At 39.1% G+C, this 23,264-nt stretch overlaps 1 protein-coding gene across 2 annotated transcripts in view; it reads right to left on the bottom strand.

Annotated features, from left to right (window-relative positions):
- The window catches only part of MYOF (myoferlin), a 150,099-nt gene that overhangs the window by 70,859 nt on the left and 55,976 nt on the right, over nt 1-23,264 (bottom strand). The window contains exons 8-22 of one of the 2 annotated variants that reach the window (XM_056130410.1): nt 22,617-22,679; nt 22,483-22,533; nt 19,924-19,954; nt 18,255-18,370; nt 17,859-17,985; nt 16,307-16,410; nt 13,961-14,029; nt 13,817-13,860; nt 12,642-12,724; nt 10,811-10,849; nt 7,199-7,323; nt 5,723-5,839; nt 2,804-2,981; nt 1,361-1,485; nt 421-527 (exon numbers count right to left, since the gene is read on the bottom strand). In XM_056130410.1, the coding sequence (XP_055986385.1) occupies nt 421-527; nt 1,361-1,485; nt 2,804-2,981; nt 5,723-5,839; nt 7,199-7,323; nt 10,811-10,849; nt 12,642-12,724; nt 13,817-13,860; nt 13,961-14,029; nt 16,307-16,410; nt 17,859-17,985; nt 18,255-18,370; nt 19,924-19,954; nt 22,483-22,533; nt 22,617-22,679 (1,379 nt within the window). The remainder of the gene's footprint in view (nt 1-420; nt 528-1,360; nt 1,486-2,803; nt 2,982-5,722; nt 5,840-7,198; nt 7,324-10,810; nt 10,850-12,641; nt 12,725-13,816; nt 13,861-13,960; nt 14,030-16,306; nt 16,411-17,858; nt 17,986-18,254; nt 18,371-19,923; nt 19,955-22,482; nt 22,534-22,616; nt 22,680-23,264) is intronic. The other variant, XM_056130411.1, reaches the window with a different exon arrangement.

Consider the following 23,264-nt stretch of genomic DNA (forward strand, 5'->3'; position numbering starts at 1 on the left):
GCATCCAAGGATTGGAGACCAGCAGAAGTACTCCTTGTCCTAGCCTGTGTTGGGCCCTACTTCCAGAAGGGGGAGGTGGCACCAATCAGAAAGCAGAGATTTTCCTGGTGGTAATTAAAAAAAATTCTTCTCAGTGAGGGCCTTTTGGTTTTGAATGTTTTGTTTTCTGGCCATACCTGGGCAACCCTCGGGAGCTACTTTCAGCTCTGTGCTTGTGGGTTGCTCCTGGTGGTGCCAGGATCACACCAAGCCTCCTGCGTGAAAGCATGTGCTCAGCCCATTGAATAACCTCTTCTGCTTCTCTCAGGATCTTTGAAGAAACCTGAATAATTCAGATTCATTTTTCAGGTAAACACTAGAAACAGTTCTAGAGGAAGCTAGAGTTTGAGAATCTGGCTAGGAATTTTGAGATCACTCTACCTTGTATCTTCTATAATGTCATCAATCAGCTTCAACCACATTTCGGCCAACTGGTTTGCAGGAATTTTTCCTTGAATCCCTGATTTTAGAGCCTCTATATTTGATTCCTGAAGAATTTAAAAAGAGAGAAAATCATTGGTGATTGTTTTAAATATATAAATATTTTATGCATTCAGGAAGTAAAAAACCCAGCAAAGATGGAGCAATAAACCCTAAAAAGGACTGTAAGACAATACCGATCTATTCATCTGTTTCAGGTAAATAACAGAATTACATTGAACTAAACCAAGTAACTTTTAAATATAGTATTCTGACTATATACCACCCTTCTTTTACTATCACTTTCACTGTCACTGTCCTCCCGTTGTTCATCGATTTTCTCGAGCAGGCCCAGTAATGTCTCTATTGTGAGACTTTGTTGTTACTGTATTTGGCATATTGAATACGTCACGGGTAGCTTGCCAGGCTTTGCCGTGAGGGCAAGATACTCTTGGTAGCTTGCCGGGCTCTCCGAGAGGGGTGGAGGAATTGAACTTGGGTCAGCCGTGTTGGCTGCATGCAAGGCAAACGCACTACCCACTGTGCTATCGCTCCAGCAAAAATAAATAAACCCACAAACTCTAATTAGGTCCCCCCTCTACTTCAGTGGTTTATCTGTGGGGTTTAGATTGGAATCAATGAGTAAATATATTAAGAATAATGGAAGCCACGTAATGGTAACTCCATAGTGATGGTGGAGCAACAGCAGTGCAAGAACCTGGGTCCATGATTGCCTAAATCCACACTATTCTTGGGTTACTTAACTCATAAGTTGCCAACAAGTTTGCTCTTATTGTCTATCACTCTGTTCTGAGATACATAACTATTTTAAATTGTCCAACCTGAAACCAAAAAGTTAATTCACTCTAGTTATAAGGGACTGTCGAAAACTTAAACTTACCAGTCTTTCTGCCACACCTAGAAGAATGTTCACCACATCCAGGCGATGGCTGATATCCTCCCAGTATGAAGTCAGGGTAACAACTGGCTTTGTGTGAGACCATGGCAAGTAATAATAGAAGTTTCCTGATATAGAACATTAAGACAGTGAACACTAAGCACTTAAAAAACATTTTAAAACAAAGACATGAACACAGAGCTACTGAGTAGCCATAAGATTAGGAAATTGTTTGAAATAGTTTGACTCTTACATTTTATTCAGTTAAACTAGAAGGAAATAGATCTTATCTATTCAGAATATTTTGAAAATCTCTCTAAAATATCCTCAGAAAGGGAGCGCTATGATTGCGGGATCTTTGGTGGTTAGGATCATCAGGCTGAATAAATATACATGTTTAATATGTCACTGTCACTGTCCTCCCAATGTTCATCAATTTGCTTGAGCAGGCCCAGTAACGTATCCACTGTGACAACTGTTACTGTGTTTGGCATATTGAATACATCACAGAGAGCTTGCCAGGCTTTGCCATGCAGGCGAAATACTCGCGGTAGCTTGCTGCGCTCTTCGAGAGGGGCGAAGGAATCGAACTCGGGTAGGCCATGTTGGCCACTTTCAAGGCAAACACCCTACCCGCTGTGCTATCACTCCAGCCCATTTAATATGTATTAAACATATATGTATTTATATACTAATACTGTTGGGCTGGAGCGATAGCTCAGCAGTAGGGCATTTGCCTTGTGCGCAGCTGGCCCGGCTGAGCCAGGTTTGATTCCTCCGCCCTCTCGGAGAGCCCAGCGAGCTACCGAGAGTATCTCACCTGCATGGCAAAGCCTGGCAAGCTACTCGTGATGTATTCAATATGCCAAACACAGTCACAACAAGTCTCACGATGGAGACGTTACTGGGCCCGCCCAAGCAAATCGATGAGCAACGGGAGGACAGTGCAGTGCTACTCCTTGTATTAATTTTCACAGAAACTCTGGAGAAGATGAAGAAATGAAGGCTAGTATTAAATGATGTTATTGAAGTGCACTGTAGGTAAGAGAGTGAAGACCAGAGTCCATTTGCTTCAATGATCCAATCTAAGAGGGATCTTGGGCTTCTAAGACAGAGGTGGGCAGGGCAAGGAGCATTTTGGGTGTTCAATGTTTAGCAAGTCACCATCTTCTGAGTGCACAAAGAAGTGCCCTTGCGAAAGGTTGGTCCAGTAAGGGGCCTTGGGATTCAGCTCCCAGCAAAGAGCCCTCAACTTCTTGGGGTTTTTCTTGGGGTATTCACAATATCCAAGGTACCTAAACACAATGTTCCTCTTCATTCCCTTCCTTTCCACTGAGAATATGCTGGGGTTTATGTTGTCAATCAGAGAATAAGCTGTATGTTCTTTGACCAGTGGTAATTCCACTATAAGGAGGCACACAGCAAACGGTCAGTGTCCAATCTTACCATCAAATATGGCCCGGCTGTATTGAGTGGTTGATGCCAAAGGCTTGCAGGTTGCATCAAACTTGTTACCATAGTTCCCAATGCTGACTTCAAACTGAATGGCTTCACCAACATCTTGTAGCATGGTGGCTGAATGGAACACTGCAGACAGGCTGTACTTCCGCCTTCGCTGGTATTTCTACAAAGTATAAGCAGAATTGAGGCTCAGTAAACTCCATTTGTATATTTATGGGAGAGTTTCTAACAGATGTATTTCTTAAGCTAATAATTTGTGCTGAATCAAATTTGTCAGTGGAAAACTTTCTTGGATCTAGCAGTTGCCCTTGTATTTATACAAGTGGGCAAAGAGAAACATCAGGATGTTTCCTAAGGCACTGTTTGAAATAGAGGGAAAAAGTGAAAACAATACAAAAGTCTAGACTACTGATTTAAAAGTTATGTTAAATTCATGCATTAGAATAAAAATTTCAAAGAAGGCTTTGTTCTATACATACAAAGATAAAAAGGTGTACTTTGATATATTATTTTTAATTGTTTTAATATTGGGGCTGGAGCTACAGCACAGTGGTAGGGCGTTTGCCTTGCACGCAGCCAACATGGCCGACCAGAGTTCGATTCCTCTGCCCCTCTCGGAAAGCCCGGCAAGCTACCAAGAGTATCTCGCCCGCACGGCAAAGCCTGGCAAGCTCCCCGTGACGTATTGGATATGCCAAACACAGTAACAACAAGTCTCACATGGAGACGTTACTGGGCCTGCTCGAGCAAATCAATGAACAACGGGAGGACCGTGATTGTGACCGTGACCGTGACCGTTTTAATATTAATTTTCTATCAGAAATCATAGGGAATATGTTTAAACGTCAGATTTGGGCCCTATCTGGCAGTGCTCATGGGATCCTAAGGGTGCAGGGGATTGAACTCAAGTTGGCTGCCTGCAAAGCAATTACCCTGCCCACTATCCTCCAGCCCCTTATTGTCATTTTAAAGATAAGTAAAATTAGACAAACTTATTTATTTTTCTGAAATAGAAATCAGTGTTCATTTAAAAGTTTTTTTTCATATTGAGGTAATGGTGTGTTTAAAGATGATATATTCTAGGAGTACAATTTCAACCTCTTTGTTCCTTTCTTTTTTATTAATGATTTATTTACTAGTGAGTGTACATTGAGGTGGTTAAACAAAGGGCCGTTGTGATGATATTGAATATCTACTGAGTATAATAGAAATGACCATGAGCTTTCAGGTCCTGATTCATTTGGGCATAGAAGATCTCTTGAATTCACATTCTGCTCTAAATCCTTATTCAGTTTGCATCACTTGTTATTTATGGATCATATTTATTGATCCTTGGACATGTAACTTCCTTAGTCAATGTAAAGATTAGCAATGATTTAAATTGTTGTACTTCATCATACTGTATACCTTCTACTATTAAATATTGTTGGCACCTAGAGTTTGTTCTGCATACTTTTTGGTACCAAGTATTTGTCTATGCTCACTTAGCTTAGGATGAAAACACTGGAGATCACTACAGTGCAGAGATGTTGGTTACGTGCTTGGTTGTTGACCATACAAAATTTACAATACTCAAGAAGCCTGGAAAATTTCTTACTATAGCATATTTAGCACTATGCTATAATATATACATAACAACATGTTCCTAGAGAAGGAATTCCCAACCCTATAGCTTTATAGTCTGATATTTAGAGGCCATAATGGTCTCAAATGGTAGCATTTAATGATGTTTTTCCCTCTTTTCCCCCACTGTTACCTATGTCAATGTGTATACCATAATTTAAGTAGGAAAGAAGTGATACCTTCTTACCTATAAGAAACTAATAAAAATTACATGATCCCTGAAGGATATTTATTAACTTTGTTTTTTCAGTTATGCCATAATTTATGGTCTATAAAATAAATCACCCTCATGGGTGGGTTCTTTTCAACATACGATGCAAGACGTGGTCTTTCATATACAGAAGTATTAAGACAACAGCTTCAAAACTTCTTTTAAAAAAAGTTGTAGTCAAATACAAATAGCATAAAATTTACTGTCTTATTTCCATTTTTAAATGTAGAGTTTGATGGCATTAAGTTTCTTCACACTGTACTACCATTCCCAATAAACATGCACAGAGTTGTTTAATCATTTGCTGGTCTACACTGTCCATTTCCACATGCTCTCAGTCTCTATGAGTCTGACTACTCCGTATACCTCATGTGAGCATGATCAACTAGTTGTCCTCTTGTGACCTGACTTATCTAACTTGCACAATAACTTCAAGATTTAGTCATATTATAGCTAGCATGTGTCAGAATATTCTTTCTTCTTAAGCCTGACTAACACTGCATTGTTTTGTTAAAAGATTAAATGAGGCATATTAAAACTTTTAAGAGCTTGAAAGTTTTAGAAGAAATTTTTTTTTTTTTGTTAAATGGTTTTTGTTGGGCTGGAGCAATAGCACAGCGGGTAGAGCGTTTGCCTTGCACACAGCCAACATGGCCGACCCGAGTTCGATTCTTCTGCCCCCCTCAGAGAGCCCGGCAAGCTACCGAGAGTATCTCGCCTGCAGGGCACAGCGTGGCAAGCTACCCATGACATATTCGATATGCCAAACACAGTAACAACAAAGTCTCCAATGGAGACGTTACTGGGCCTGCTGGAGCAAATCGATGAACAACAGGAGGACAGTGTCACCATAGGTTTTTGTTAGTTGATATTAGTTGGTTTCCAGGATATTCCAAGGGCACTGCAGGTGAGAACTCTATAAATGGCAGGCGGGGGGTGGGGGGTGGGGCGGTGTCACAATACAAGACAAGGTGGCCAACCAGTGTGGGGGGCACAGTCAGAATAAGGCTAAGAAAATTGCTGTCAAGTACCCATTTCCGTTCTAGCACAGACCATACTCCAACATTTACCTCAACAACCAGTAAGTCATCATTTGAAATGGGCTCAAGTTTTTTATCTGGTGGTGTTTTCTCAAGAAAAGTGCTTAGTTCAACCAAAATCCTGCCTCTGTAGGCAACGCCTTCCCCCTAGAAAACAATAACACAGGGTTATCCATTTAGGAATAAACAACTCAGGAAAGAACACTTTGTCCCTAGTTGGTAATACAACTGTAAAAGGTTTCTCATTACAAGGCCAAACCCTATAGAATAAATCAATCATCTTTGAATGAATTACTGTTTCAGCTAAATTCAGATAGCTAGTATCTTCAAGAAGAGGTCAATAGGAAGCCACCCAAATGTCACCAGGGGAGCCAGAGTTGAGAGGACCTATGACTATGGTTGGGGGCTTTCAAGACAGGCTCTAAGTCCAGAGAGGTTCCAGTGCTAGGGAGAGGAAGTGTGGGGGCCTCTCAACATCTTTACCCTACTTCAGCAGAATAGCTCTGCATTTATTTATTTTATTTTTTATTTTTCCTTTTTTGGGGGGGTCACACCTGGCAATGCACAGGGGTTACTCCTGGCTCTGCACTCAGTAATTACTCCTTGTGTTGCTCAGGGGATCATATGGGGTCCTGAGAATCGAACCCTGGTCAGCTGTGTGCAAGGCAGGGCACAGCCTAGCAAGCTACCCATGACGTATTCGATATGCCCAACCCACTGTACTATCATCCCAGTCCCTCTCTGTATTTATTTGTTATATGTTTCTTCTTTTTTCCCCCTCAGAATTGAGAGACTGTAATGTGGTAACAAGGACAAGTCTCAGTGACCCACAAGCAAAGGAAAAAGATGTTGGGGTGTGGCTGAGTATGAGGTTGAAGAGAGGATACTCCTCCCACCAAGCTCAACAGAGTTGGCAGCAGATTCTTCCAAAGAGGAAGGAAGAGCCTCGCAGCCAGTCTTCTACTTCCCTCATAATGTTTTATTCTTTTTTTTTTAACTCTACCTTTCTTGGTTTGGGGGAGCCAGTTAGAAATCATTATTTTGGATTCCAATGTGGTAGAAAGAGCCCTTCTCATCTCTGTACCTCTATGTCTCCATTTATAAAATGAAGATAGAATCCATCATGGTAAAACAAAGCATGTCACCAAGTATGTCACCTCCAATAATTTAGCAGATTCCTAGAAGATGATACGGAGCTGAACACTAGGGCAGCTTTTTTGCTTCTTCGAAAAAAGGTACAGCAGTGATTACTGACACTTGGCTAAGTGTAAGCCTGAGGAATGTCCATGCTATGGACTTGCATGACCAAATTAGATTGTCTCCAGGATTCTTTCCTAATTTTGCATCCTAAGAATTAAAAGCCCTTAGACTTGTATCTTTCAACACTTGATTAGTCGTATCTATGTGTATGTGGGGGTTCCCTAAGTATAAGACTTAATTACAACTATTAGAATAAGAATCACATTAATCTGTACTCATTAATTATAAGAATTGATTGAAACTAACCTTTCCAGTATTTAGCTCATCATAGGGGTCTGGGAATCCTGTATACTCTCTGGGGCTTCCATAAAGGTTCAGATAACAAGGGCCAAATGTTGGAACAAAGCCCACCTCTGTTTCTCCTGTATTTGCTGGAAGAAAACATTGTGATTAGATTTGAGGCATCTACAGCTTAAGCTACTAAAAATATTAGTTGTTAGTTGGTGTGATAATTTCCTTCCAAGATGTAAATTAGTTGTTTTAGTGCAGATTATTAGTATTTGTGAGATGCACCATATTTATTTTCTCTTGCTGCTATAAAACATTAATTAAAAAAATTGGGGGGTAATTCAGGTAAACTTATGAGGCTATTGTAAAAAAAAGATAATATTCAATGAAAAAGCCAGAGAATTTCAAGTCGACTTTTGCATTTTTCTAAGTTTATAATAATATTATGTTAAAGACATAACTACAATTGAAGAAAAAGATTATATTATTTGGGGAAAATTTAAAGGATATATATTATATTTATTTATTTTCCAAATAATATAATTTAGTTTTAAATAGTATAAATATTCAGATAGTGTTAGATATGTATCTAAATTGTTTATTGTATATGATATTTAATGTAATGTTTTAATGTAATAATTCCCCATTCATGACATTTCATCTTTTGTGAGCTGCTAATATATCCCATATTTATGCTATCTGGATTTAGCCAGTCTACCCCCGCCCCCAGCATAAGGAAAATGGGAACTCAAAGAGAGATCATGTGTAAAGACCAGTAAATGTGAGAGCTGCTGTCAACCATCTCAAATACTCCTGTATGCAAGTAGGATGAACTCATTTCAAAAGCAGAGTAAGCAGCTCTTATCACAGTTACAACGGGATGGACTTTTGTTCACTTAATCTAAGGAAGATCTTTGTATGAATTATAAATATCAAACAATGAAGTAGAGGAGAATTTTGAGGCAAGAGCTTGCCTTTCAAGCCTATATTTAAAGAGACTGTCAAACTGATTCCTGCCATCAATAAGAGGTTGACCAGATCAGTGCCTTATTCAGTGCTTCTTTCCAACCCTATGCTTAAAATTAAGTGGAAAGATGCATATGGAGAGGCAGATGAACAGAATGCCCTTTGTAAGAGACTTGCATTTTGCCATCACCTTAATTATTTGAGACTTTCCCATATGTGTTAATGGGCTTGAGCACTTCCGAGGATGAGGTGGAAGCCATACACGGTAATGAGACTCTGTTGCAGGTTAGAGGGTAGAAGAAAAGAAACATTTAAATTTGATGAAGGAAAATAGTTTCTGACAGCCTAAGAGTGAGACTTGATAACAATTTATGATGGCTCATTTCATAACTACTTTGAAATCTCCTGTAAAACCCAAATCAAGAAGAAGCATTTTTCCAACAGAGATTTTTCTAGGGTTTCCAAATGAACAAGATGATATAAATATTATGTGGAAATAAATGCTTCACTTGGCTTCATCTACTTTGCCCTAAAGAACATCATCAAGTTGGCCAGATGATCATTCACAAGCCAGGTTTAGGCTCCTTGCTTTGCACTAGAATATTCTTGCACAGGGAAGGGTGCTGTGTTGGAATACAAGTTTAAAGCAGAGATCTACAGTAAGAGAAGGAAATATTAAAGTAAGATTAAAGTTAAACCCCTTTTACTCTAGTCATTTAATATGGGAAAACTGAAGCCCCAGAAGTGATGCAACTTGTCAAAGGGAAAAATGACAGATTTGTGTCCAGATCTTGAATTTCATTGTTTGCATAGGGTACCTATGCAAACAGTACAAAAAGTACACCAACCATTACTCTGGTATACTTTTGCTGCATGTTACCCAAGCCCCGCATGTCACTTTCTATGTTGACTTTTTGCCATAAAATTTTGCTTTTTGCTAAATATTTTCAAGGATGGGACAAAAAATGTCAACGTTCCGTATTGTGGGCCTATACAATCAGTATAGAATGTCAAAATGTTATACAGATAGCTCAAAGAGAGAGCACATGCTTTGCAAACTGGAGCCCTAAGTATGAGTACTGCTACTCTGTGGTCTTTTAAGCACCTCCAGGAGAAAACACCAAGTTCTGAGTATAGAGTAGCTCCTGTGCGCTGTTGAATGTGGCCCCCAAACAAATAAACAAATGAACAAAAGAGATCTTCTGAACATCACCTTGATAACAAAAAATAAATTCTTTTATATCCAAGCAAATTTCTTTGTCAGTTTAAATCCTTGGGCTTACTTAGTTATGCATTAACATGAGAAAATGTCATTGTGTGTGTTCATGTCTTAGTCTGTCTCCCAGGTATTTTCTCACAAGCTGCCTTCAAACTTTAACTCATTTTATGAAAAAATTTTGCCTCAGATGTTCCAGTGTAGTTGTACAAAATAAAACAAATTCTTTAGCTTATTATCAATGTTTTCTTCTCATCTAGTTACAACCCACACCTCCCTCACCTCCCAAAAGTTCCTTTACACTTGGGCTTATGTAAGTGTTTTTAGCTTTAGATCTATGCTTTAGCCTTTAAGATATGCTTATTGGTGTTTCAATTATGGTGGGGCATTGCAGGTTTCACTTATGTTTTATTTTGCTTTCCTAGACATAATATTGGTTCTGTGGTGGAGTACTGTCACACAATTATTTCCTGGTTGGTTGAACAAAAGAATGAAGCAATAAAGTATTACCAAATCTCTCAAGTTTGTTACAAATCTAAGTATACCTTAATACTCATATAAAACTGATTATAGAACGATGAATTCATTTTGTTTTGTTTTAGGGCCACATCTAATTGTATCCAAGGCTCACTCTTGGCTTTGTGCTCAAGGATTACTCCTGCTCAAGGGACGATATGTAATGCCAGGGATTAAACTGTGGTCATTGGTATTCAAGGAAAGTGTCTTTACCCCTGTATTAATTTGTCCACACCCGAATTTAATTTTTAAGAACAAATAATAATGGTGTAATTGTGCCAATATCATATCCTATAAAACTTCCTTTTGTAAAGCTTCCTTATGTACGCTATATTCTTTCTCTATTACAACAACCCTGGGTGACCAACACAGCAGGGACTATCAGGTTTATTTGAAAAGCAAACCTCTCTATACCTGTGTACTTTAGGGCATGATTACAACAGTCCTAAAAGAGTTGTGATGGTCTAGTGTAAGAGCATTGAGTAAACTTATAAAGAACAGCAAATTCTGTGTAAACCAAAAATCATGTTATATGATTAAGGCACCAAGTGGAAAATGTTCAATGGCTTCCAACCTGGAGATCTATGTTGAGAGTGGAAGAAAGTGATTTTATTCACGTTAAACAACTGATTTAGTACTCAACTCTCTATCTACAGAATATATACAATAATATATCCAGTCATTTATAATGAAATTAAATAGGGTGTGCATCTAGGTGAAAATATAAGTTGAAGATCAAAGCCAAGTTAGTTTATTACAGTTTAGCCATGCAGGACAACATAAAGGACTAATACAAAAATTACTACTCCAGCAAAACTACTTTTGAAAGAGCAAATGTCAAACATAGTTTTAAATAAAATTAATTTATATGCTGTTAATATGATAATATTAGACAATAATATCCAGAAATAGCAAAATTACAAAGCGTAAACCTGTATATGATGCAGCCCCAGATCCCGAAGATGAGATATCTATGTAGTAAAAATACAACTGGTTAAACAACAAGCGAAACACCGGCATAATAAGAGACATTGAAAAAGTTAATAATAATCGAACGGCAGGTAAGTGGTTTAGCAACACCAGAAAATTCCCAAATTCTCAAGTGTAAGTCACATGACCTTTCGATAATTTATACAAAAGTCACCAGTTCAATGAAAAAACGGTTCAAATATTTTTGACAATCAGCAGATTAACTACACATGAAATAATTCAGTCCCAAGACACCAACCCCAAGCTTGGGAGTGAAGAATCCGAGAAAACTAGGCTTCTCACAACCAGTGGAGGTCTGCGGGAGTTACCAACATTTCATATTTACTTATCTTATTTCTCACCTAGTAGGGTCAAAGACTAGAAAAATCCAAGTTAATTTATTCTGAGACAGTATAAGCAAAGGTCTATAGTAAATGACACATTATTTCTTTGGGGAAGATGCTCACTACTCTTTCTTTTCAGAATGTATAATAGACAATCTGCAGGACCTGTGATGTGAGAAAGTCTTCAGACACAGGCTTGAAACTTTCCAATAATTTAAGTTTTTATTCTTCTGGACATTACTAACATATCACTGAGACAAATGTCTATACTGTTATGTCTTGAATAATTACCTTTGTTTTATTTTAGGGTGACACCCAGATGTGTTCAGGTTTTACTCGTGGCTCTGTAAATAAGGATTATTTTTGGCAAGGCTTGGGGATCAGGGGATTTGTGTGCTGGGAAAAGAACCTGGGCTGGGCAAGTGTCTTGCCCCTTTATTATCTCCTTGAACCCTTAAATAATTGCTTAAAATGTCTAATTATAACTTGTTTTTGAAGTACTTTATTGATTACCTTTGTGATTTAATCTAGTCCTAATATCTGGATTTTTCACTTGGGAAGAAGAGACAAGTAGAACTACCCTTATCCTCCCTTTTATTCCTTCTCCTTCTCATCCCTCTCTTCTGTTCTGTGACACAGAAATAGGCAACAACATTCACATTCTGTTCAGAATTTTGACTTAAGTGTAAATATTAATATAAAAGCAATAGTATAAATACTATTCTCTGCACACTAAAGAAAGAGTAGGGGCCTGGGGAGATATCTCATGGTCTGATTTGCATGCTGGAAGGTCAAGTTCAATTTCTGATACTCATGGTTCCCAGAGCACTGTTGGGGATAACTCCCAATAACTGCTGGCAGTGGTTCAAAATGTGGTCCACTGCCAGGTATGACACTTTTTTTAATGAGTTGTATCATATATCCTTTTGTTGCAGCTCCTTGAGCATGGGTTTCCTGTAAAGAGTTTTTAAGTAGTTCCTAGTATAGAAAAAAAAGCAAGTTGTATTTGTTATTGGAGCCCCTTGTTAGCATGAAAACAAAATGTGCATTATTTGGGGGGAGTGAGATGTCATGGTTCAATCCCATCTGACCTTGTTACTTTTAAAAAAAAAGTAAGCTGAGAAGAGAATATCATGTTATATTTGGGTGAACTTGTTTTAACGACACTATAAAATGATATGCTGGTATTATTTAATGACACTAAAATTTATAAAACAACTGGGTAGCTTTGGGATGGGGCAAGAAAGCTAAAATTTTTTCACTGTTAGTTACATATTAAGTAACTATTGATTCATCACTACATAATTTTTTGCAGCTCATGATCAAATGATCACTGAAATAGTTCAATAGGCTTTTAAGGAATCAAATCTACTACCAGTGGCAGTCCCAGTTAATTTCTTCTCTAGAAGTTCTGTACCCAATTCTCTTCCATCTCTCCAGAATGGCTTACCTTCTACTTCCCCACCAGAGGCTGCAATTTTAGACAGGTGCAGGTATGTTGTTCCAACGACATCATTTTTTGTAAGACGATCCCTGTTTAAAAGAACATGTTAAGGTCTCTACCTATAAGCATTCATTTCAAAATATAGAATTGGAAAAGGCTACTAGACAATGTCTGGTAGACTTCAAGCTTCCCTGCATCTAAAACAATGTCACTTGGGATATACTACACTCTCATTTTCTATTTTCTCAGTCAATAAAAGCAGAGATGGGAATAAGGACATAGAATGTAGATGAATGTAGATGGAGAATATGAATCTGCATTCATAACAGGTTATGTTATCCTTGTAAAAAATTAGGTATATTAAAAACTTTGTAACAGGTCATGCTATGCCTGTAAATAATTAGGTATGTCCACAATTACTCATAATGTTAAAGGCTCTTTAAACTGTCTTTGAGAAACATTGGGTAACTCCATTTAAGTTGCAGAAACTTTGATTTTTACAGAGAGCTCAAGGGGTTTACCTAAGGTCACATTCAAGACGATTACCATAAAATGAATTTCAGCTCATTATATAGTGAGATTAATGTAATCCCATTACATAAAATAGGTACACACATTTCATTTTCTGTTCTAAAATAATGAAACAGCTATCAGAAACTTTTTTTGGTTCTTCCCAGGAAATGATTTACTCTGTTTCTGAAATCTACATTACACAGTTCAATGGTATTTAAATCCTGAATTTCTTTTTATTTTTTTTGGCTTTTTTGGGGGGTCACCCTCGGCGATGCTCAGGGGTTACTCCTGGCTCTGCACTCAGGAGTCACTCCTGGCAGTGCTCGGGGGAGCATATGGGATGCTGGGAATCGAAGCCGCGTCGGCTGCATGCAAGGCAAACGCCCTACCCTCTGTGCTATTGCTCCAGCCTCTAAATCCTGGATTTCTTATCTTGAGGTGTTTCAGATCATTTTTTTTCTTCTTCAGTTTATGAGCAATTGAGCCAAGTTAGCTAAAACTTTTCTGTAACAATACTATCATTTTAAAAAAGAAAATACCCAATTCCAGGAACAATTTATTCCTGGAATAAAATTTATTCCTGGAAGAAAAGTACACAAAAATTCTTCAATATCTACATGTTTCATTCTTTCAATTTGAATACAATACAAATCTGTTCTTTAACTCACCAGTCATACACTGTTAGTTTTATTTTTTCACACACTGAAGGAAACTGTTTTTAAAAAAAGACACAGAGAGAGAAGAATTATTTCTCAACTTACTCAGAAACTATTCAATTAAACATTCTTCTGAAAAAGAAAAGAAAGCCAAACCTTGATCTGAAGATTAACGACTTGATTCCACTCAGGGTTTGCATTTTTCTCAATTATATTTGTGCAAACCTGTAAAATTATCAGAGCAAAATCTGTTGGTATTAAAGTTTCTAAGCTATTTTAAAAATTATTATTATTTTTCAGATGAGGGCACACCTAGCTCTGTGCTCAGGAGTCACTCCTGTCTGGGCTGGGGGTGAGGGATGAGAATACATGCAGTGTTTCTGGAATCAAACGGGTTTGTGGCATGAAAGGAAAGCACATAATCCCAGTATTTCTCCAGATCCAAGCTTCTAATTTATAAAAGTTCACAATATGCGTACTGGGCTATGCTAGAATCATAGCTCCGTACATGAGTCATAGCTGTGACTCATAATTTATACACTTAGGAACCTCATTCAAGTTTATTTTTCTTGATGCTGCTTAGGTAAATATGGCAAAAAATAATATTGATTGTTGCTGCTTCTAGACACTAAAAACTTAATTTTCAATCGCTACATTTCTAATAGGCTGGTAATGCAAGAGAAATGTTTACAAGCACTTACTACATACTGTCCTGTGTAACTTTTCACTCATACATTAGACAGATGTCTGGATTCACTCACCCCTCCACCTGCTCCCCAAAGGCAGCCCCTGTTCCATCTTTCATTCATCATGAATTAGGGTGTTCAGGCTTAGAGACAGAGAGATCCATTGCATGTCTCTTCTACTCACATACCTCATCTCATTCACTTCTGTCTCCTTACACCCCTGTCTTCACATGGAACTTGGTCCTCCTGAAGCCTACAGTCGGTGGTGGGCTAGATCTCCACTTTCTCTTTTGCCCCCTCACTCATTTTGGTCTGCAGTAGCATCTTCAGTAAACTCTCCAAATGCTTTGAGATGGGGTCCAGATCCCTCCTCTAGCTGAGAAGTCCCACTGTCCAAGCACTCACATATTTCCCATCTCCTCTCTCGGTTCCTCTTGCTTGCTCCACTCCAGCCCCATGGCCATCTTTTTACCCTTTTCTCCTGGGAAACCCTTGGCCTTCAGATGTCTGTGTTACTCAGACCTTTGCTCAAATTTATCTGCTTTAAAGATGTCCACTTTGATATTGGGCACTCCTTAATACCCCTACCTCGCACTGACCACGTATCAGAGAAGACCCCACCCATTATATTGTCCATGCAGCACTTAGCACTAGCTAAAACCATCAATTACTAGTTTCCTTGTTCCTTCTACTACAAAATAAACTTCCTGAAAACAACTTTCTTGTCTCTTTTTGTAGTCATAGCACAGGAGAAACTATTGAATATTATTTATTTATTTATTTTTCCTTTTTTTTTTTTTTTGGTCACACCTGGCGATGCACAGGGGTTACTCCTGGCTCTGCACTCAGAAATTACTCCTGGCGGTGCTCAGAGGACCATATGGGATGATGGGAATCGAACCCAGGTTGGCCATGTTCAAGGCAAATGTCCTGCCCATTGTACTATCACTCCAGTTCCACTATTGAATATTTCAGTCAGCTCACAATTTTTTTGAGTCAACCGGCCCTTTTAACAATCCTGAGATTATCATTTTAATGTGAAGGGTCTTTGAGGTTAAGAAATTTGCCTTTAATCTCTAAAGTGTCAGGGAAAGTTTGAATTTAAATCAACTCCACAACTGACCACAAATATTGCTCCACTCCCTCCCCATGATTCTTCTGGGGATAATACCTGGTCCTATCATGTGCAGCTTGTTGAATCTCATTTTTCTAAGTAAATGGGTCACCTATCTTGGAGTTATTTATTTCTGTAGCTATCCATGCTGTGCTGTTATTCTACTACAGAATGCCATTCTCCAATCTTTAGCCATTTCACAGGTAAAAGGGGTAGGGACAGGTATTCCTATGCCAAAACTCTCCCATTCTCTCCACCCCCACTCCCATGCCTAATTCTCGAGTTTTAGAAGTTCACTGGACCTGGAGTTGGAAAGTCTGACCGAATGGGCAGCTGACCATGGGCTCTGCTCTATGACATTTACAGGAACATTGTTACCGGCCTTCCTCTGGCAAGGGACGCAGGATTAGATTAAAATAATGCCCAGAGCTGGCATATAAACCAAATAACTTAGTGAAAGCTTTCACTAGTCTAATCTCTCAAAAGATTAAATTTTCTTATTTGAGTCCTGAATACTTTCACTCAAAAATAACCTGTGGTGAGGTGTGGCATGCTCTGGCTCACATCATCTGTGTTTCTGCCCAGTTCCCTGCTCCCCAGGGAGCTCCTTCCACAAAGAACAGACAGGAGTTCACTCCAAGGAAAGCACAATGCTTTAAACATTTACTTCTAGAGATATCTGTATTTTGATCACATACTAACCTTTTTACCAGCAAAGGAAACTTCTACGAAAGGATCCACTAGATTTTTCTTATCTGCGGTGCCTCCAAATATTTCTTTTACTGTCTGTGAGAAGGCGTCATCCACTAGAAAGCAATGTGTCACACAGCAGAATTTAAATTTGATCCTTTAAAAATTTAGCATCACTCAACCCAAATTAAAAATTTTCTCTTATACACAATTATAGATTCAACAATAACTATTCTCAAAGGGGTAAGGTCTCATGGCAATGTAGTTACAAATTCTTTGTATTTTATTTGTGAGAGATAAAATGTGCTCTCCCCATAAAACTTTTTAAAATCAAGGAGCAACCTTGAAAAAAATCCTCAAAGTTCTAATGTTAATAACCATTAGTAGAGGTGAAAAGTAGAATAAACAAAGTCTGTCTAGTTAGGGTAAAAGGCAATTCTCAAATGTAGACCTGGTTTAAGTTTTGAAGAGGTGCTTAGGTTAGGACTGCTGTTATTTTTTTTCAGAAAAATTAAAGGAAATTTATCAGAGTCATAAATATCACATTTAGTCAATTACAAAATGTTTGAAAACTCAAAAGTAAATAGAGATCAGTTAAATAGGTCAATGTAGGCCGTCTAATGAGAGATTTAATTTATTCATTCATAGAAGATATTTTAGATGGGATGGTGAGGAAACTGATGATCTTAAAAAAAGTGGGGTCTTCCCAACAAAAGGATATCCTGAAGACGGCTGATGCATTGGATGCTGTCCCACAGGCACTTAGAGCAGGATCCTGGATATCAGGGACCAGTAAAAACAAACAGGTGGACAAGACAGCAGGATACTGGGCTCTTGGCAATGATAGAAGATTAACTAGATGGGTTTCCACAAATAGAAGCACTGTCAGTAATCCTTTGAAATGTATCCACTCTCTTCATAAGTATTGTATTACATACTACAGTAGTGATAAACTTCAAGTCATTGGCATTTAGCTGACTTTGTCTAACCATTTAAAAATAATCTGGTGGCAAATGCATTTATCTCTTTATAAAATTCACTTTTTTCACTTTGGCTAGAAGGAGTTGGAAGTGTTGACTGCTGACCTCTCTTTAGTATACACTAGAACATTTTCCCAAAGTGGGTACTACCACCCCCAGGAGTTCTGAAATGACTCAGGACTGTGGTATCCTTGGATAGAATTGGGGAACATTTTCTGTTTGTTTGCTTAAAAAGGTAGATTAACAGGATGTGAAGTGATATTTTTTCCATATAAAATGGTGTGATAGACCACATAAATTTGGGAGCCTCTGCTCTAGAAAAAGGAAAAGACAACGGACATTGAATAAAGAAGGAACAAAGCAGAATGTGTTAGAAACGTAATAAGGAACGTGGATCAATGACCAATCAGTTGCCCCATGAATGTGCTCAGGGAATTCTCAATGGGACCCACATGAATGACAAAAAGCCCATGATGCTCTTTCAGAAGAAAAATGTAGTGTCGGTAGCACCAATCACTATTGTTAGAACCCATCTACTCAGGCAGATCACTAGTGGTCCAGAGCAAAGTCAAACCCATACATACTCTGAGGGATGTCCTCCGCTCGGTAGATCTTCAGCAGGAAGGTCACCCACCGGAGGGCAATGCCAGCGGGGAGCAGCAGATTACTCTCCACATCGTCACTGTCACTGTCACGGTCTTGTTTCTCAGTCTATTGGGGACACACAGTTGTAGATCACACACACAGAAGCCAAATAGCTGCTTGCAAAATGAAACCAACTGAAATTCCATGAGGGTTTTCTGCCTTTCAGGTTGAAGAGCTCAGCCCCAACCCAATCTCAGAACTGCTGTACAGATTTGAAACTCATCTGTTTCTCTAGTCCTGATACCACAAGAAAATCCTGTGACCTTTTGTATTAGATGAGCACAAAAAAGTAGAGAAAGTGGGGGAGAGAGTAAATGCCAGGGAGCAGAGCTCACAGGAGGTTCATCACCGGTTCCTAGGACGAACATGCTGACTTTCATGTAGCCTTTGGCACCCGAGCTGGCATCTTCAGGGTCGTTGAGAAGAAGCCATTTCCTCATAACAGCATGACCTAAAATGACAAGGCACATGGACACTCTAAAGAAAAGCTGACAGGCTTTATGATTTCTTTTCTTGTCAGACAAACAAGCATTTCCTTGGAAGTATTGTCCTGATGCAACAAATTCCCCAGGGCAGCCTCTGAATTAATGTGTTCTACTTTGCACAGACATTTCTTCCCACCCCCATCCTGTTCCCCACTCTGTTCCCTGCCCTGGTGTGACTCCAGCAAGCCTCTCTACAATTCATTTCCTGACCGCAGGATTTAATTTTAATGAGATCAAAACATCCTCTCAAAACAGACACCCAGGGTTGATTTCTGGCACCCCATATGATCCCCTAAGCCCTTTCAGGAGTGATTCCTGAGAGCAGGAGTAAGCCCCTGAGCACCATTGTATGTGGCTCTCCAAGGAAAAAAAAACAAAAACAAAAACAAAAACCGAAGAAATAACCTATTTGTGAATGTTAGGATAACTACTATGAGGTTAAAAAAAAAAAAAGACATATACATTAAGCTGTTAAGCTTTATACTGGCTGAGTATCCTTATCCTGTTCCAATTAAGAGAAAAAACTTCCTTATTTCTTGAGTCCCGGAATTTTCAAGTTAATGATAGGCCGGGGCCCCTTGGAGAGGAGTGGGTTGAGTTTTCCTCCCCGCCCCGACCAGGGCTCCGGCAGCTGAAGACCTCCAGGACCAGCCACCACCATGCTGAGACCACTCTCTGCACACATGAAGGTACCGGCAGAGGGACAAAGCCATGTGGGTTCCGGGGCCGAGATCTCCAAGCCTACTCGGATTGGAGTCGAGCATCCTCCACCCAGATCCTCCAAATTCCAGTAGGCAGGGGTCACACCCACCAACTGGCCCCCTGGCGCCATGTAATCCCATCAGCGGCCAAGACTCAGAGACTATAAAAACCAGCTCCTGGAGGGAGAACAGTGCAGTCTCCTGCCCCCCCGCGCCTGGCTATTCCTCGCTGGGGTCCCTTGGAGGGGAGCGGGTTGAGCTTTCCTCCCCGCCCTGACCAGGGCCCCGGCAGCCGAAGACCTCCAGGACCAGCCACCACCATGCTAAGACCACTCTCCGCACACATGAAGGTACCGGCAGAGGGACAAAGCCACGCGGGTTCCGGGGCCGAGATCTCCAAGCCTACTCAGACTGGGGCTGAGCATCCTCCACCCAGATCCTCCAAATTCCAGTAGGCGGGGGTCACACCCACCAACTGGCCCCCTGGCGCCGTGTAATCCCATCAACGACCAAGACTCAGAGACTATGAAAACCAGCTCCTTTTTATGACATCTTTTTATGACATCTTATTATCTCACTCCTACTTTGGACAAACTGGCAGGCTACCGAATGTAGCCTGCCCACACGGCAGGGTCTGGCGAACTCCCCGTGGCATACCCAATATGCCAAATACCAGTAACAATGATGGGTCTCATTCGCCTAAAGAGCCATGAATATAATCTCAGGGCTAGGATGAAGGAGACGTTACTGGGGCCTGCTCGAGGCAATCGACGAATAACAGGATGGTCGTGATTCCTGATAGGGAGAAAATTACTTACCAGGTTCATCATAAACGAATCCAACATCAATCTGGAGAAAATAATTAAAAGCATGTCAAAAAGATCTTAAAATCAATTTAGTCATTTCAAAGAAACTATCATTACTCTATTTAAATATAAGGCTCATAACCTAGCTTAAATTTCTTTGAAAGCAAACATCTCTCTGTCTTATATTCTCGGTATTCCCAATGCTTTGCCTGGTGTGGGACATGTAGAAGATGCTCAATTAATCATTTTGAATGAATGAGCATGTTTTAAACCTTGGAAGAACTGAGTAGGGTGACCAACATGTCCCAACTGACATTTTTGGTAGCGCAGAATGCCTCTGTGAAACCATGGGGTTGTTTCACAGAACATACTGGAAAACCAGTACCTTAGCTATCCAATGCAAAGGTGCTCGCTCAAGTTCCAGTCTAATGTTCTTCCTTCTCTTTGAATAAATGTCAGTATTAATATAACCATTAATTGGGTATGTCAATAAGCTAAGTACCGTGATAGGTGCTTAATTATTCTAACCCTCTTATTTTTCACCGTCACTCACCTTCTGATGAAAAAACTAAGGGTCACAGAGCAGATAAGTAGCCTGCTCATGGCAGAAATGGTGTGAACAAATGTATGACTGACACAAAACATCTCCCAGGATTTAGAATAGTGAGAGTACTTCTTTTGAGAGGAAGCCCTTTCCACATAGCTAGAAAACTCTAACCAAGCCCCTGTCTTTAATTCTTTTTTTTTAGATTGAAATATTTATTTTCAAATGTAAGAGTATGATTGAAGGACAAAGAGTCCCTTCCAGACACATAATTATGTATATATATACAAATACATATATGATATGCATTGCAGGTACAAAGAAATCTTTTAAATTAAACATTTGGAAATTACATAAAAAAGAATGGGTATCACAAAGGTGGTGGAAAATTTGACTGAAATAACTGATCGCAAATATTTTTGTAACCCATATAGCAAAATGAATTGTTGAAGTTGAATAAGTGTTGAAGTTAGAGGCAGAACTTGAATCACATTTACAAAGAGTGACATGCATATTTAACAGTTATATGTAATTTAAAGATAATGTTTAAGGTTAGTTTCCAAATATTGTCGAAATATTTCACATCTGACATTGCATAAAGAATTAAGATCTTTATATATATAATTCTTATATATATGTTATATATAAAACAGTTCTTATATATCTAATGCGTTATATATAGAATTAAGATCTAAGAATAGTTCACAAATCCCACTCCTAATCTCCTGGCATTCATTTTCTCTTTAATTTACTGCTCCAATTTAATATTCCACTTGCTTCCTTTCGCCAAGTCCACTGAACCTTGATATGGATAACCATAGTCCATGCCAAAAAATTATTTTAAGCCTAACTGCTTTCAATGACTCTGCCACATTATCAGTCTTTTCCAAAGCAGTCTAGTTTCCTTTGGTATATTTCAAATCACTGGACATCACTAGCATTTTATTCAGAAAACAAAAAGGAAGTAAACTATAAATGTCCATGAAATCTAAACATGCAAAGAGGGAGAAAGAAGGCATATATTAGCACAAATTATAAAAAGTCCTTAGTAAATTATTTTTAGAATCATTTGTGTTTTGCTGTTTTTGTAATTATTCTGACAATTGTCTTCTTTATATCAATAGTAATCAATTGCCCTAAAATTTCCAGTCAAGTAGTCAATCACTCTAATGACCTGCTTTTGGTTGAATTTCTAAAATTTTTTAATTAATTTATTTGTTTTCTATAACTTTTTTGTGTGTAAGGTATAGAGAGAGTAAAGGTAAAAGGTAAAGGTAAAGGCCCTCCCGTTGATCATCGATTTGCTCGAGCGGGCCCAGTAACGTCTCCATTGGAGACTTTGTTGTTACTGTGTCTGGCATATCGAATACTGTCGGTAGCTTGCCGGGCTCTCCGAGAGGGGCGGAGGAATCGAACTCGGGTCAGCCATGTTGGCCGCTTGTAAGGCGAACGTCCTACCGCTGTGCTATCGCTCCAGCGATAGCAGAGTATCCCAATTAATACATTTTATGTGCTTTTTGTCAATTTTACACATAATATTTTTCTTTTCTTCAATTCTAATCTAAGTTACTTGTAAAAGCACCTGGATTCTCTTTTTTCATTTGATTTTTCTTTCATGCATCATATTTGCAATAACTGGCTTTGTAGATGGAATGCTGGGAGTATTGGTAAGAGGTGGGTGACAGGCTTCTGGTCACGGTGAGGCATTCACTGTCTCTATAGCAGTGTGCTGGCTTCCATCTGCAGAAGGAAAGTCAGGACAGACCCTGAAGTGGCAGCCTTTCAGGCATCTTGCTTAGGGCACTGGAAGGGTTGTACTCTGAAAGTCCAACTAGTCACTGGCCAGAGGACATTCAACTGATCTCAGGCTCTTGGAACAGTCATGTCCTTTGGTGGTATCCCAGCTCTGAGCAAGGATCCTACGACTGAGCATTATTGCCAACCTATGCAGGTCATCAGGATGTGCAGATGCATGTGAAAGTTCCTGTCTTTGATGTAGGTAAAAGAAATTGGCTATTTTCACCCACCTTAAATTCCCCCATCAGACAGTCTGCCCTCAATGAATGGGAATTATAAACCTGAAAGAAAAAAGGAACGATGAAAAATGAAGGCTTTCTTGGGCAGTTATCAGGCATGATCTTACTCTTCTTATAGTTCTTACCCGAATGCTGATAATCTCATCCATCAACTCAGAGGGGGTGATGTGGACATTGTAGAAAAATAACTGGCAAGACAGAAGATAAAAAGACAATTGAAGATCAGCAGGTATGGACTGTGTAGGATCTGTGAATACAATTTGGGCCGGGCGGGGGGCGGGGGGAGGCTCTTCAAAAAAAAAAAACACAAACTCCAAATTTTTTTGCAGTGTTCACTCTGAGATTTGTGAGCTTTGAGCAACTTACCGTTGCTAGATAGAAGGGAAATAGTGAATGAACTGCTGCCATATGTATTAAAACAAAATTGCTTATTTAGGATCAACCTTTTCTAGTTGACTAAAGTAAGGAGATTAGGTTAGTTCTTACAAATCTTACTGCAAGTCTTACTAAACTGGGTGTTTAGGGTTTTCATGACCTGGAAAGTGAAGAGTAATTTAATTTTATTTGTAACTTCGTCATTTGTGTCCTATGAGATAATTTGTTTTTCTCTAATGAAACACCCTCAAAGCAAATTTTACCCACTAGATAATGTTAGTATTTCAGTAGTTGATATTGAACATCTTGTAACCCACTTTAATAGCTAAGTTTAAAAGTAAAGTTAATAATTCAAAGTGCTGGAGTTCAAGCTTAGCCTGTGGGAGGCTTGGGTTGGA

Source organism: Sorex fumeus, unplaced genomic scaffold (assembly GCF_029834395.1).
Source record: "Sorex fumeus unplaced genomic scaffold, SorFum_2.1 ptg000078l, whole genome shotgun sequence".
Taxonomy (NCBI): Eukaryota; Metazoa; Chordata; class Mammalia; order Eulipotyphla; family Soricidae; genus Sorex; species Sorex fumeus.